General features: G+C 31.1%; 1 protein-coding gene across 1 annotated transcript; it reads right to left on the bottom strand.

The window, feature by feature from the left end:
• Positions 1-2,398: 2,398 nt before the first annotated feature.
• On the bottom strand, positions 2,399-12,348 carry LOC137825690 (PH, RCC1 and FYVE domains-containing protein 1-like). The gene is made up of 9 exons (XM_090294007.1): positions 12,241-12,348; positions 11,438-11,524; positions 11,214-11,306; positions 11,021-11,107; positions 10,816-10,931; positions 4,473-6,420; positions 4,258-4,395; positions 3,144-3,610; positions 2,399-2,564 (listed from the first exon to the last, which is right to left on the bottom strand). Exons 1-9 carry the CDS (start codon positions 12,286-12,288, stop codon positions 2,399-2,401), a joined length of 3,150 nt encoding a protein of 1,049 aa, XP_090150133.1. The 5' UTR covers positions 12,289-12,348.
• Between the last annotated feature and the right edge of the window lie 609 nt (positions 12,349-12,957).

Here is a 12,957-nt window from a genome sequence, read left to right as displayed (position 1 = left end):
CAATCGGTTGTTTCGTGCTTTTACTGCATGAAGAGAGACCACTCTGTTAGATTCTGCATAGTAAGGAAATTTTCTGTTCCCAAAGGTGTTTTAAAGTGGGTTCCTAAGAATTCTAAGGATCTTAATGTTCTAGTTAATGTCCATGAACCAAATTTAAAAGGGGATCAAATTTTGCTCCTTGATCTTGTTTCTTGCAGGGTTCTTTGATGACAACTAAGCACATGTGGTACCTGGACAGTGGTTGTTCTAAGCGCATGACAGAGGACAAAAACAAGTTTGTCAATCTACTCTTGAAGCAAGAAGGTCATGTGACATATGAGGACAACAACAAAGGAAAAATTCTTGGAAGATGAACCATTGGAGACAAGAATACCTTTTTTATCCATGATGTGTTATTTGTGAAAGGTCTAAAGCATAGTCTCCTAAGCATAAGCCAACTGTGTGACAAAGGTTATCAAATAACCTTCAAGCCCAACACATGAGAGATACGGCTGCCCAAATCACTGGAAGTTTTGTTGATTGGTAAAAGGATCAACAATGTCTATCTACTTGATATCTCACATTTTGCATCTATTAGTTGCCTTATAACCAAATATGAGGAATCATGGTTATGACATAGAAGGATAGCGCACATTCACATGTATAATCTAAATAAGTTGATCTCAAAAGATTTTGTAATAGGTTTACCCAAACTCAAGTTTGAGAAAGACCGCATATGTGAAGCATGTCAAAAGGGGAAGCAAATCATACATTCTTTCAAACTGAAAAAATATTGTTTCAACTTCTAAACCCCTTGAACTGCTGCACATGGATTTGTTTGGTCCTTCAAGAACCATGAGCCTTGGTGGGAACTACTATGCACTTGTTATTGTTGATGATTTATCTAGGTTCACACGGACACTATTTTTGTAATCCAAGAGTGATGCATTTTCTGCATTCAAAAAGCTTGCCAAGAGATTACAAAACATGTGTTGGAGTAACATTTGTGTCATTCGTAGTGATCATGGGGGGGAATTTCAAAATGAAAAATTCAGTGGTTTTTTATGAAAAACTTGGTATTTTCCATAACTTTTTTGCTCCTAAGACTTCCCAACAAAATGGGGTTGTGGAAAGGAAGAACAGGTTTCTTGAGGAACTTGTTATAACCATTTTGAGTGAGTCTTCTTTGCCAAACTATTTTTGGATTGATGTTGTTAGCACAACTTGCTATGTGATGAACATGGTCCTCATTAGATCAATTTTGAAGAAAACCACTTATGAACTGTTTAATGGAAGAAAACTCAACATTGATCATCTAAAAGTGTTTGACTGCAAGTGTTACATTTTAAATAATGGAAAGGGAAACCTTGACCAGTTTGATGAAAAAGCAGATAGTGGTATCTTTCTTGGTTATTCCTTAACTAGTCATGCTTATAGAGTGTATAACAAAATACTTATGACTGTGGATAGACGGAGATACCTAGATTTAACCGTATATCCTGACTCCTCCCCTTCCTTCCACACTCATCTATCTTCCTTTTCCAAGTCAACACTCACACCCTGGACTTCCCGAAGAAGTAGACACACTAAATTCTTTTCCCATTCAAAAATATTCCTTCTCCAGACGAAATTCCATTCCCAAATTTCATTGTTCCAAGCCTCAAATTCTACCATTGCAGAAGCTTTTGATAAACTCAGGAAAAACACTCTTCTGACTTTTGATAATCTCAAATCTACTTTCTCGAATACACTCCGTGATTCAAACAAATCATTAGTGTAATGAGTAGGCTTTAGTTAAAAAAAATATTCTTTATTATATTTCACCTTTCACCTTCACGTCACCAAAATTATAATAAAGTTTTTTTCATATTTCATGACATGCATTTCATTTGTAAAAAATAAGAGAAAATTTTGTAATGCTAAAAGATATCAAACCTTAAAGACTTTGAGTCAATAATTATATACAATATTTAAAATAATTAATGCAATTCAATATTTTTGTTTGCCTTTCTAAGGAGTTGATTTCTTTATACAAGTCATGTTAAGATTCTTTACTTAAGGCAAGGTTTGAATTTTAAGCTTATTGATGTTAACCTCACATGAAAACTTATTTTCATTGGATAAACTTGTTAGAAATAATGTCACTCCTTTTTATCGAGGCGAAATTATTACTAACAATATTTTATATGAAAATTCATCCTGAAAAATTGAACTTATTTTAGTATTGACCAGTGCACATTTTTCAAATATTATTAAATATTTCTTTCACCATCATGTACACCACTTTCACAATCTACAAAACTCTTAAATTAATATACCTAGATACATTCTTCACTACGTATGAAACATTAATTGTATTTTCTATAATTTATCATTTGATCAAAACTAAGGTGATGCTACTTAAAACTAGGATTTAGATTTAGGAAGAGATTGCCACACTATTTTCTTCTGCAGGTGGTGGTAGAGTGTTAGATGACGCCGAACCTTCAGATTTTGTAGCTGCTAAAATACTATATTTCTTAAGCACCTTATCTTTGTTTGCATTCCACCATTCTTCTGCTTGATGTTCATGGAACCTTCGTTTACTACAAACAAAATATATAGAATTATCTTAAAAAATTAAAAATATTATATTAAATTTATTATATTTTTCATATATAGGTATATAAAAAATATATTAATGTAAATAAGATAATAATTTAGTGTAATTATTGATAGATAAACATAACATATAGTAATAAATTATAAGAAACATATATCTCCAATTTGATGGTATATAAACAATAAACATGTCTTGAATGTACAAAATATCTTTTTCATAATATTTGATACATTAAGATAGAATAATTGCAAAAAATTTATTAACATATGTCACATAAAAAAATTCTTATAATTAATCAACTAAGAACTTGTACAAACATGATGATGTTAGTGATAAGAAAACTAAAAAAAATGATTTATACAAATTTTGTGAATTTTATTTATAAAATGAAGATGACATAGTTAGTGGGTAGCTAGCAAACCTAATACCTTATTGATCATATCATTCATGCAATGTATTTATTAATCTTTTATTAGATATAACAATTCAAACATAATCACAATGCATGTTGACATAGAAATTGAAAATATAGAATTTACTGGATAAAAAAAAAGTAACTAACCTGAATCTAACCCGTTTGAAAACCTTGACACCATTAGGCTTTACGATTAATGTTACATATACGCCAGGTTCAAATTGTTCAATGACTTGTGTTTCTCCTTCTTTAATTGATCTTGAGGAGACTTGGGATTTTGAATAATTTAGAGAGTTTTGTGAAGACATTGATGCGTCATTGTTTGATAAAGATGAGCTAGTTTTTTGAAGAACATTTGCTTCATCTCGTGATGATGATTCATCTCCTTCAGTTTCAGCATTTTCTTCTATTTTTTGTTCTTGCAATTTAGAAGAATTATCATTTGAGTCAAGTGAATGAGGAACATTTTGTTGTTCAAAATTGGCACTTGAGGACATGGCTGGTGTTTCAGATTCTACATTATCTCTCAGAAAATCTTCAGCTGCAGTAAGTATTGTTTTCCAATTTTCACCTTCTAAAGCTTCTGGTGGCAACTTCTCCATCATTTCCTTCAACTGGATAAAATGAAAAACAAGTAAACTAAGTGAAAGATTCTGTAAGAAAATTTGATGAATTCACTTATGCTTTTATTACTTTTCATCTCCCTTTCTAATTGAAATATTCTTTTATTCATTCAATGACATGATTAAGAGTTAAAACTATAAAAACAAACTCAAATTATGCATTTAAGAATTTGAGTGTGTTTATATATTGCAACATAAACAAATAAACATGTTTATAGTTAATTCAACTTGTTGTATGCTTCTATAATAATATTATTAATTTTTTTTATCAGCATATACCTTAATTAAAATTTTATATATTTATACATTTTACTATATCATTCCGAACATCTTTTTATGAACTCATATTTTTATTTACCCTGGAATTATTGTTTTTGGATGTGAATTTTCAAAAGTTATTTAAATCATCTCCATTTATTATTTTTTCCATGGGAAAAAAAAGTATATTATAATAAGAAAAAATATTTGAATTTTAGTTTTAAAAAAAGAAGTGCATGGAAAATGGTTAACATGTTCCCAATATGATTTTAGATTACCATGTTGATTTGTTTATTTATGACGATTTGGAGCAATGAAAATAAATATTGAGAAATCCTCAAGTTGAAGTATAACCTTGGAATTTATAGAACAAAAAATACCTGATCTATGGTGGACTTAAAAAACTCTCTCGTAGATTTATGTTTAGAAGATTCCTCTACAGCTAAGGAGGTAACTTCACTAACATATTTCTGAAACTTTTCAATTTCCTTGCCATTTTTCTGCTTCAAATTTCGTATCTGAATGAAAAGAACATCCATAAACATAGCAGTGATACTATTTGAATGAGATTCAAAGACAGTGTAGTAAAATTGACCTGGTTTTGCAACTTTGAAACTTCTTGATTCAAAAGTTCATTTGTCTTCTTCAAACTTTCAAGGAGACTTCTAGAAAATCCTGGAGTTCGAGAACGTGGTGAGCTTGGCCTTCTTGCAGGAGATGATGGTCTTGCAAGGGTAGGTGAAATTGGTGGTGGATTAGAAGATATAGCAGACTTCAAAATATTTTGAGAGGAACTGATTGAATTTGGAAATGCAATGTCATTCAATTGTAGAAGTGATGGAATTTGGGAAGATGGAGTGAGGGAAGGATAATCATATCTGCTTCCCAGCTTATTAGTCAACATTTGATGATATTTGACTGGTTCTGTGATGGGAGGCAAAATGAGTCTTGAAGATTTGATTTCTCCTTGGCCGAATCTTTCCCTGGAATCTATGGAAATGCGAGGTGCAGAAATAGTACTAGTGATTTTTCTATTAAGATTTGCACTACTACATGCCTCAACAGCTTTCAGCTTATTATAACAAGAGTCACACACACGATGGGGTTTTCCTGGTGTTGGAGCTAAGGCTGCTTTTAGTACCTTTCTTGAACTGCAACCATGACAATGCACTAATCCACAGTTATAACAATTATGTCTCTTTCTAGTGAAACCAAATGGCAGTCTACAACCAGTGCATATAGATTGGTCAACTCCAGAGACCCATTTATGAATGCATATGCAAGATGTAAAGTTTGAGCCACATGAAATGTTCTTTACATGTCTATCTTTCAAGGCTTCCACTAGTGTTGGAGACTTTCTATCTTCTATGTCTCCATGTCCCAATCTTCCATTAGCACCTTTCCCCCATGTATATAGTTCGCTTCTTGATGTTAAGGCCGCAACATGATGAGATCCACACGATACTTCCTCAACAAATTCACCCACTAACTTATCTTGCACTAGGATTGGTACTTTTCCATCAGCAAAAGGATTTCCTAGTTGACCATTTTCAGTGTTTCCCATAGTGAAGACATGACCAGATGTAGTTAGGGCAACAGTCATAGTGTGTCCACATGCTATTTGGTGGAAATTATATTCAATAAGTGTAGAGACACAAGTTGGTTGAAGGTATGTTTCCTTATTTCCATGTCCCAAACGATATTTGTCACCATCTCCCCAAGTGAAAAGCTTTCTGGATAAAACATTCGAGCCAGATTGAAAAGTAACCTCTACAATGGCTGCAGTATGCCATACTCCACATGAAACCTTAATAGTTTTCAGTCCACTTAATAACTGCACCTCTTTTGGATATGTCACACTTTGTCTATTTCCATGACCCAGCACACCAAATGTTCCATCACCAAAGGTAAAGAGTTTTCCATTAGAAGTTGCTAGTGCTGAATGCCATGTGCCACATGCTATAGAGATAACTTGAAGTCCTTCTAGAGGACCAATAACCTTCTTTGGTATCCAATGGCTAACATCGGTTCCATGTCCAAGAAGTCCAGCATTGTATGTACCATCACCCCATGAGAAAAGATCATCAGATGTAGACACAGCACATGTATGATTCTCTCCACAAGCAACAAAATCCATATTAGTAACTGCCAAAAACTCAACAAGACGAGGGCGACTAAAATCTCTATCAGTTCCATGACCAAGTCTTCCCCCAGATTCTTCTCCCCATGTAAAAACCTCCCCTTGCCTTGTTACCAAAGCAATGTGTCGCATGCCAGATGCAATTTGTTGAACATCAAGAACAACACTTGACTCCAATGGTTTGGGAATCAATACATCTGTTGTGGAAGGGGCTTGAGTAACAAATCCATCAGGTGAAATCCCATCTGCCCAAACCTCTCCCCATACATAAACATCACCTAGTGATTCTATGTCATCTGGTCCTGATCCTGCACTTGAAACACTAGGTGTACTTGACACACTCACACGAAAACCATCTCCAATACTTGTTCTTGGTTGCATATTAGCACGCTCTAACCCGCATCTGTACTTGCCAAATTCAATCAAGACTCGTGAGATGCGAAATCAAAACCACCAATGCTTATAGCAAATTGTAGAGCAAAGGATGACCCTTTGGGATCAAATTAATACCATCCTGTTCAAATTTTGTAAGTACCCAATTAACACCCTCTCCAACTAAACATTCTACATTATACAAAAATGTTTATGGTGTATTTCCATTAGGAAATCAAGTACAAAGAACAAACATTTCACTGACCCTTAACCTTTTTCTGGATTAAGAAGGAAAACCAAAGAGTGAAAAAAAAAAAATTGAAAAGTTAAATTATCTGGATTAAAAGAGAATGAATAAAAAATGCAAAGAAATGAATAACTTTTCACTCATTTCTCTTTATTTTTAACTCTCTTCATCTAAATAATTTAATTTTTCATTTTTTTCCTTTTACACTCTTTTATTTTCACTCGTCTTTCTAAATAAAGATAAATGCATTTATCTTACTGCATATAAAATAAAATTAATAACATGTTAGAAGAGCAATTATTTAGTTCATATATGTATATTTCAGTTTATTCATGATTTTTTTTCAAATCATGTGTCAAATAACATATAAATATTATACTTAATTTTTGATAAATTTTCAAATATGTTATCCTAAAAAGATGTTTTGCCTTGCCTTGTGCGCTAAATAAACTATTTTAAGCCTAATATATCACTATATATTTTTAACTTATATAAATCCTTACTTCGTTAAAATTTTAATTATTTTTTAAAACTTACAGTATAAACATGGTTTAAATAAAATTTTGGTAATTCTATTTTGCTCCATCTACAATTTTGGTACATCCAATTTTAAATTTTAGACAATTGGTCAACTCACATTTTTATATATTTCCTTTTATTTATTATATTTTAATTGATTGAATAATTTTATAAGGATATATTAGGTCTACGATTCAATTGAAGTAAAATACAACATATACACATTCAAGGATTAAATAAAAATTATTACAATCAAAATTGCATATTTTCTAAAACAATAACCAAATTATGAAGTCTAAAATTATGAATTAAGCAAATAAGAGAAAAAAAAATATGTTTTTAGACTTAAAAATATTACAAACATAATTTAATGAAAAAGTCGTTTAATAAAATATACTCATGCTTTTATAAAGTATAACGAATATATTCATTATAAATTTAAAATACTTATAAGTATGCTATCTTTACTAGTAATTTTAATTCAAACCTAATTATATTTTAATAGTTTTATTTAGAAATTTATTATATATACTATCATTAAATTATTTTTGTTTTTTTATGGATGAGAATGGATTTTTTTATCTACTTGGTCTGAACTTTAACCTTTATGTAGGTCACTTCTTTGATCTTGATCTTGGGGTCTCAGTTGCAATGAGAAAGATATTTGTAAAAGGGTTCTTCAGTGCTTAAGTCAGTATTTGATAGCTGGAGTGGTAAATGTTGTAAAAAACGTACATTTCACCAAGTGACATTTACTTATTTATAGAAGTGAACAAGAGCATTATTCACATTTAGTTTGGATTAGCATGACTTTTTAGTCTAACGGTTAGAGTTTATTAATTAATTTTTAATTGTTATTGATTTATTTGTCATTTTAGGTTACCAAAATGGTCTTGACTTAAGCATGAACTCGATCGACCATCTCAGTCATGTACAATACACTAGCCCCTAGGCTTGATAGGCTTGATAGGCTTGTCCTTAAGAGCTAAGTTAGAAAAAAAATTCCTTTTTCTTATTTAAACACTTGTGGTGTTTTTAGTTTTTGGATATTCAAGATGTTATAGTTTGTATCCACTAGCTAGCTTGAGGTTGGAGGCTGAAAATAATTAGAGTTTAAGTTTGTTCCACTTTTGTCTTCCATGTCCAATTCAATCTCGATTGTTATGATAAAAAGCTTTAATGATTGGGAGGTGAAGGGCACATCATTAGGTTGGCGTTTTCATTGTGTGTAAATAGAGGTGAGTCCTTAAGGATCAAACCATTTGCAATATTTACAAATTCGAGTAGTGACTAGGTGTAGAGAATTTTAATATATACGAGGTTAACTATGTCTTCCTCATTTAGCATCTCAAAGTCTTCAATTAAGTACTCCTTGGGGGATTGTAGTTAATTAGTGGGCATTGCTAGGGAGAATTCAACCTTTGGGGTAAGGGAGTATCAGGTAGATGAACCAGGTATGGTTGGGAACCTAACGAATCAGGATATGAGTGAGTAGACACTGAGGTTACTTAATTTTTTTCTAAGTATCCTTGGTCATCAATGATGTAGTTGTATGCTGCAAGCACACCGATGCTCACAAGGGTGCTGGGTATGAAGCCAGGACCAATTGGGTTGGACTGACTAGACACATGTTTAGTGAGTGGGCTTAATTATTGTGTCCCTTTATTATCTCTATTTAAAGACATCATTGTGCTTGTAATTTGGCACGCAACACGAAAGAAATAAAATCTAATAGTTGCTCGTGTGGATGTAGGTTGCAGTTGGCGACCGAACCATGTTAAATCTTGTGTTGTTTATTTTTTTGCAGTTGATTCGTGATTGTGTGTGTTGTTTCCGCGTGCGTTTTTACTATCAAAGGGATGCCAAGGTGGGCATCATTTCCCTTGAGTGGTTAATCGCCATTGACAACGTATGTCATGGCTGAGATGGTAACTCGTTAGGTTTTTTCTACATGTACAATTGCATGTTCTCGAATGCCCATGTTCAGTTACCCTTTGACGAGTATACCATGAGTGTCCTACACACCCTAAACATAACTCAGACTCAGCTACATTCAAACTCATGGGGCTTGGTGCAAGCCTTCTGACTAATATGCCAGATGTTTAGTTTGCATCCTTCCTCCAAATTTTCTTACACTATTATAGTGCTTAGTCAACCATCCCGGTCGGCTGGATTTCCTTAGTGGGTCAAGAAGGTACGTGCTTGTTTGCACCTTACATATTGTCCTACAAAAATCTTCAAAGGTTTTTTTTTCAAAGTGGTAGTGGAACCCTCGTGCCGAAAACACTTCTTTGACGGGGACAAACCCATGTTTTCATTTTATTGGATCCGTGACCCCATCCGATATCATTTGTGATCAAGGTCCATGATTATTGTCGAAGACAAAAAGGTCTTCGAAGTCCTAGACTTGTTTCTAAGAAGGTTACCCACCTAGAAGATACTATTTGTTTACATTTCACCTCAACAATGAGTGGATCTAATCAGTGTGTTTTGTTTTTATTTTTATTTCTTTCTCGATCGGTGTTAACTTTACTAAATGATTTTCTTCTTTTCAGACATAATGGCTAAAATAACTCCTGCTTTCAGGCAAGTGCTAAAGTGTGGGGTCGACCAATATGACCAACTCCCTGACCTCATAGATCCCCTCCTTCACCCCTATAATCAATCTCGTCCCTCCACTTGTTGAGGAAAAAAAAGAGAGGAAAAAGATGTACTACCAAGGTTATGCTTAGGTCGAGACCCACTCGATAACCTAAATAAAAAATAAGTTAGTAATGATTAAAAACTAATTATTAAACTCTAATTAGTTTATAATCTTAAACTAAAACATGATTAATCTAAAAAGTTGTGATAATCTAGGTTAAACATGAACAATGCTCTCACTCACTTTTATAAATAGGTGAATGTCACATGGTGAAATGTACATTTTTACAACATTTATTACTCAACTATCAAATAATGACTTAAACATTGAAGAACATTTCCAACATACCTCCCTCATCCCGACTAAGACCCCGAAAACAACTGAAATCCAAGAAATAGCCGCACACGAGTTCAAACTAAGTAGGTAAAGAAGACCCTTCTCAATCAATATTTTCAAAAGTATTTTTTTTTCTCAAATAATAGTTAACAATCATCACTGTTAAAAAGTAATATGTAATAATATATAGTATTAGTAAATATACTAAAGGATGATTAATAAAATTTATTTTATATTTTTGTCAAGGTATTACCCACATTTCATATTTTGATTGGAGTTTACCTACATTTGAATGCATATGAAAGTAAAAAAAATGAAAAATAAAATAAAATCAACTTTTAAATTCACATATATAACCTTGCTTCAAACTTGAGAATTAAAAAATTGGTCTCCTAGTTGAAAATATATAAATAATAGTCCTTGAATAAGAACAAACATAAAGTATAAAATATAGAGTGAATTACATTAATATTGCTTCTTGAAATACATTTATACATAATTTATTTTAAAAGCATTTCATTATCATTTTTAATGCACCCTTCAGGGAAATCATTGTAATAGTAAAAAAAAGTAAAAAAGTAAATGTAATTAAAATATAAAAAGTGTATATAATAATTATTTACTCTATATTATAGCATAAATAATGGCCAATTAAGGAAAAATTATCATCCAATGGATACTTGTTAAGACTCACATAAAAAAATTCACTTCCAATGCGCCTATTAAACTTTTCTGTAGAAATTAATGTCTTAAGGCCTCTAAACCATGTCTCTGTCTCATCTTTGTCCTTGCATATCTATAAATAAGAAAAATAAAACCATTTTATTAAAATTTGACATAAAATTAAAAAATTAGAATGAAGTATTATTATTATTATTTTCTGACCAATTCAAGTGTTCTCTCCCTGCTATTATAAATAAGTGAAAATGAAAGATAATTATTTTCTTGTTGTAAATATCTTCTAAAAACAACCTACAAAGAAATTGTCATATAAAATGAGACATTGGTAAAATGAATACAAATGTCACCCAACATATTTATAATACTATGGCAGTTTATGAAATTCAAGATTACTTACAGTTCTTTGTCCAGAGATAATTTGTGAAACTGAAGATAATTTCAAAATCCTTTCCTTCTTATGAGAAGAAATCCAGATCAATGTTTTCTCATCCTGTTAATTTCACTAGACATGAAATTATTTAGAGATATCAAAATCATCATACACAAGTTTACTTTAGAAATTAGAATAATCATGTTTAATACTATATCTAAATTTAATTTAATTTAATAGAAAAATCTCACCAGAGAAAGTTTGAATGGGCAAACTTTTGGCTTCGTTTTTCGACTGTACTTTATCAATTGAGTTCCTTTCTTCAAGCCAGTGAGTATCTTTGTAATATTTAAAATAAACATCATTAGTGATGATGCACACAGAAGCAAAATAGGATTTCTTATGAGTATAATTTCACAAATTAATTATTAAATAGATAAAATTTTAAAAAATTATTAAAATAAATAAATCATTTTAAAAAATTATTAAAATAAAAAAATCATGTTAACATAACATAACTTATTAATGTGATATAATCATATTTTAACTAAAATTGTGATATGATATATTTTAATAATTTTTATAAAATTGTACTTATTTTGATAATTAACTTGTAAAATTAAAAAAAAAAATTAATAAAATGTTATATCAACAAATTATGTGATTTATTGAAACATATTTCCACATATTTTTAGTTAAAAATTATAATTTTATAAACATTTCTCGTTTGAACCAAACTACTGGAAACACAAAATTTTTACTATACAAAACTAACAACAGTTTTTTTTTTTTTTGCAATTGTTGTCATAATTTCAAAAGACAATATGATAAATTAGTTGCAATTGACCAATATCATCTCATAACAACCACAAAGCATTTGTTATTGCAATTATAATCACAAATATCAATTATGTGACAACATCTTACATAAACACAAAAGTTGAATGAATCAACAAAACATGTCTTATTTGAAAAAATCACCATTGAAAAGAAGAAAAACAAGACATAAACAAAACAATTTCAGAAAATAACTTGAGATTAAGGTGAAACTAACTTGCTCAATATCACGTTCAAGACTCCCATCACTAGCAGGATCTGCCATTCCATCTGAGAGAATTTGTGAGGAAATTGCCAAAGACAAAGCTCAAGCGATAACAATGGCGTCAAAATCTCCATAGATAGGTAAACTTTGTACTTTGATCTTTCATCAAAATTCTAACACTGTGGGTGAAAATTTGAAATGAAAACAAAACAAAAAAAGTGGATATAATTTATTTTGAAGCTTGAAATCTGAAATAACTTCCACTAGCCTTGTATGTATGTGAATCTATTGGATCCAAAGATAAGAATGATCATTAACAAAATTTCTTACCATTACCAAAAAATGGGAATGAAAATGTGGATAGGGGTTGTGAAATTAGCATCAAATGTCTTAAGTTCTGGAAAATTAGATTTAAGCAAAGAAATCATAACAAAAGTTACATATCAATGATAGAGAAAAACGATAGAGAGAGAGAAGAGGCGAAATGAGTGGAAAGTAAATGGTCAAATTTCGAGGAAACGTGAAAGTTGAGAAAGTGGTATACTAGCTTTGTGTCAATGCCTACTAACAAACTAAACATCTTTTGCCACTTGGCCTCTTAAATACCCACACACATATGTATAAAGTCATTTCAATTATGTTAAGTTGTTCCTATTGTAATTAAAATTACTTTTTTTATTTTATTTTTTATTTACATAATTTAATTTTAGAAGATACAACATTTCCTTA

The sequence above is a fragment of the Phaseolus vulgaris genome, chromosome 8, assembly GCF_051622355.1.
Source record: "Phaseolus vulgaris cultivar YP4 chromosome 8, ASM5162235v1, whole genome shotgun sequence".
NCBI classification, from domain to species: domain Eukaryota; kingdom Viridiplantae; phylum Streptophyta; class Magnoliopsida; order Fabales; family Fabaceae; genus Phaseolus; species Phaseolus vulgaris.
Note: the sequence above shows the minus strand (reverse complement) of the source record. Positions and strands in the feature narration are given on the sequence as shown.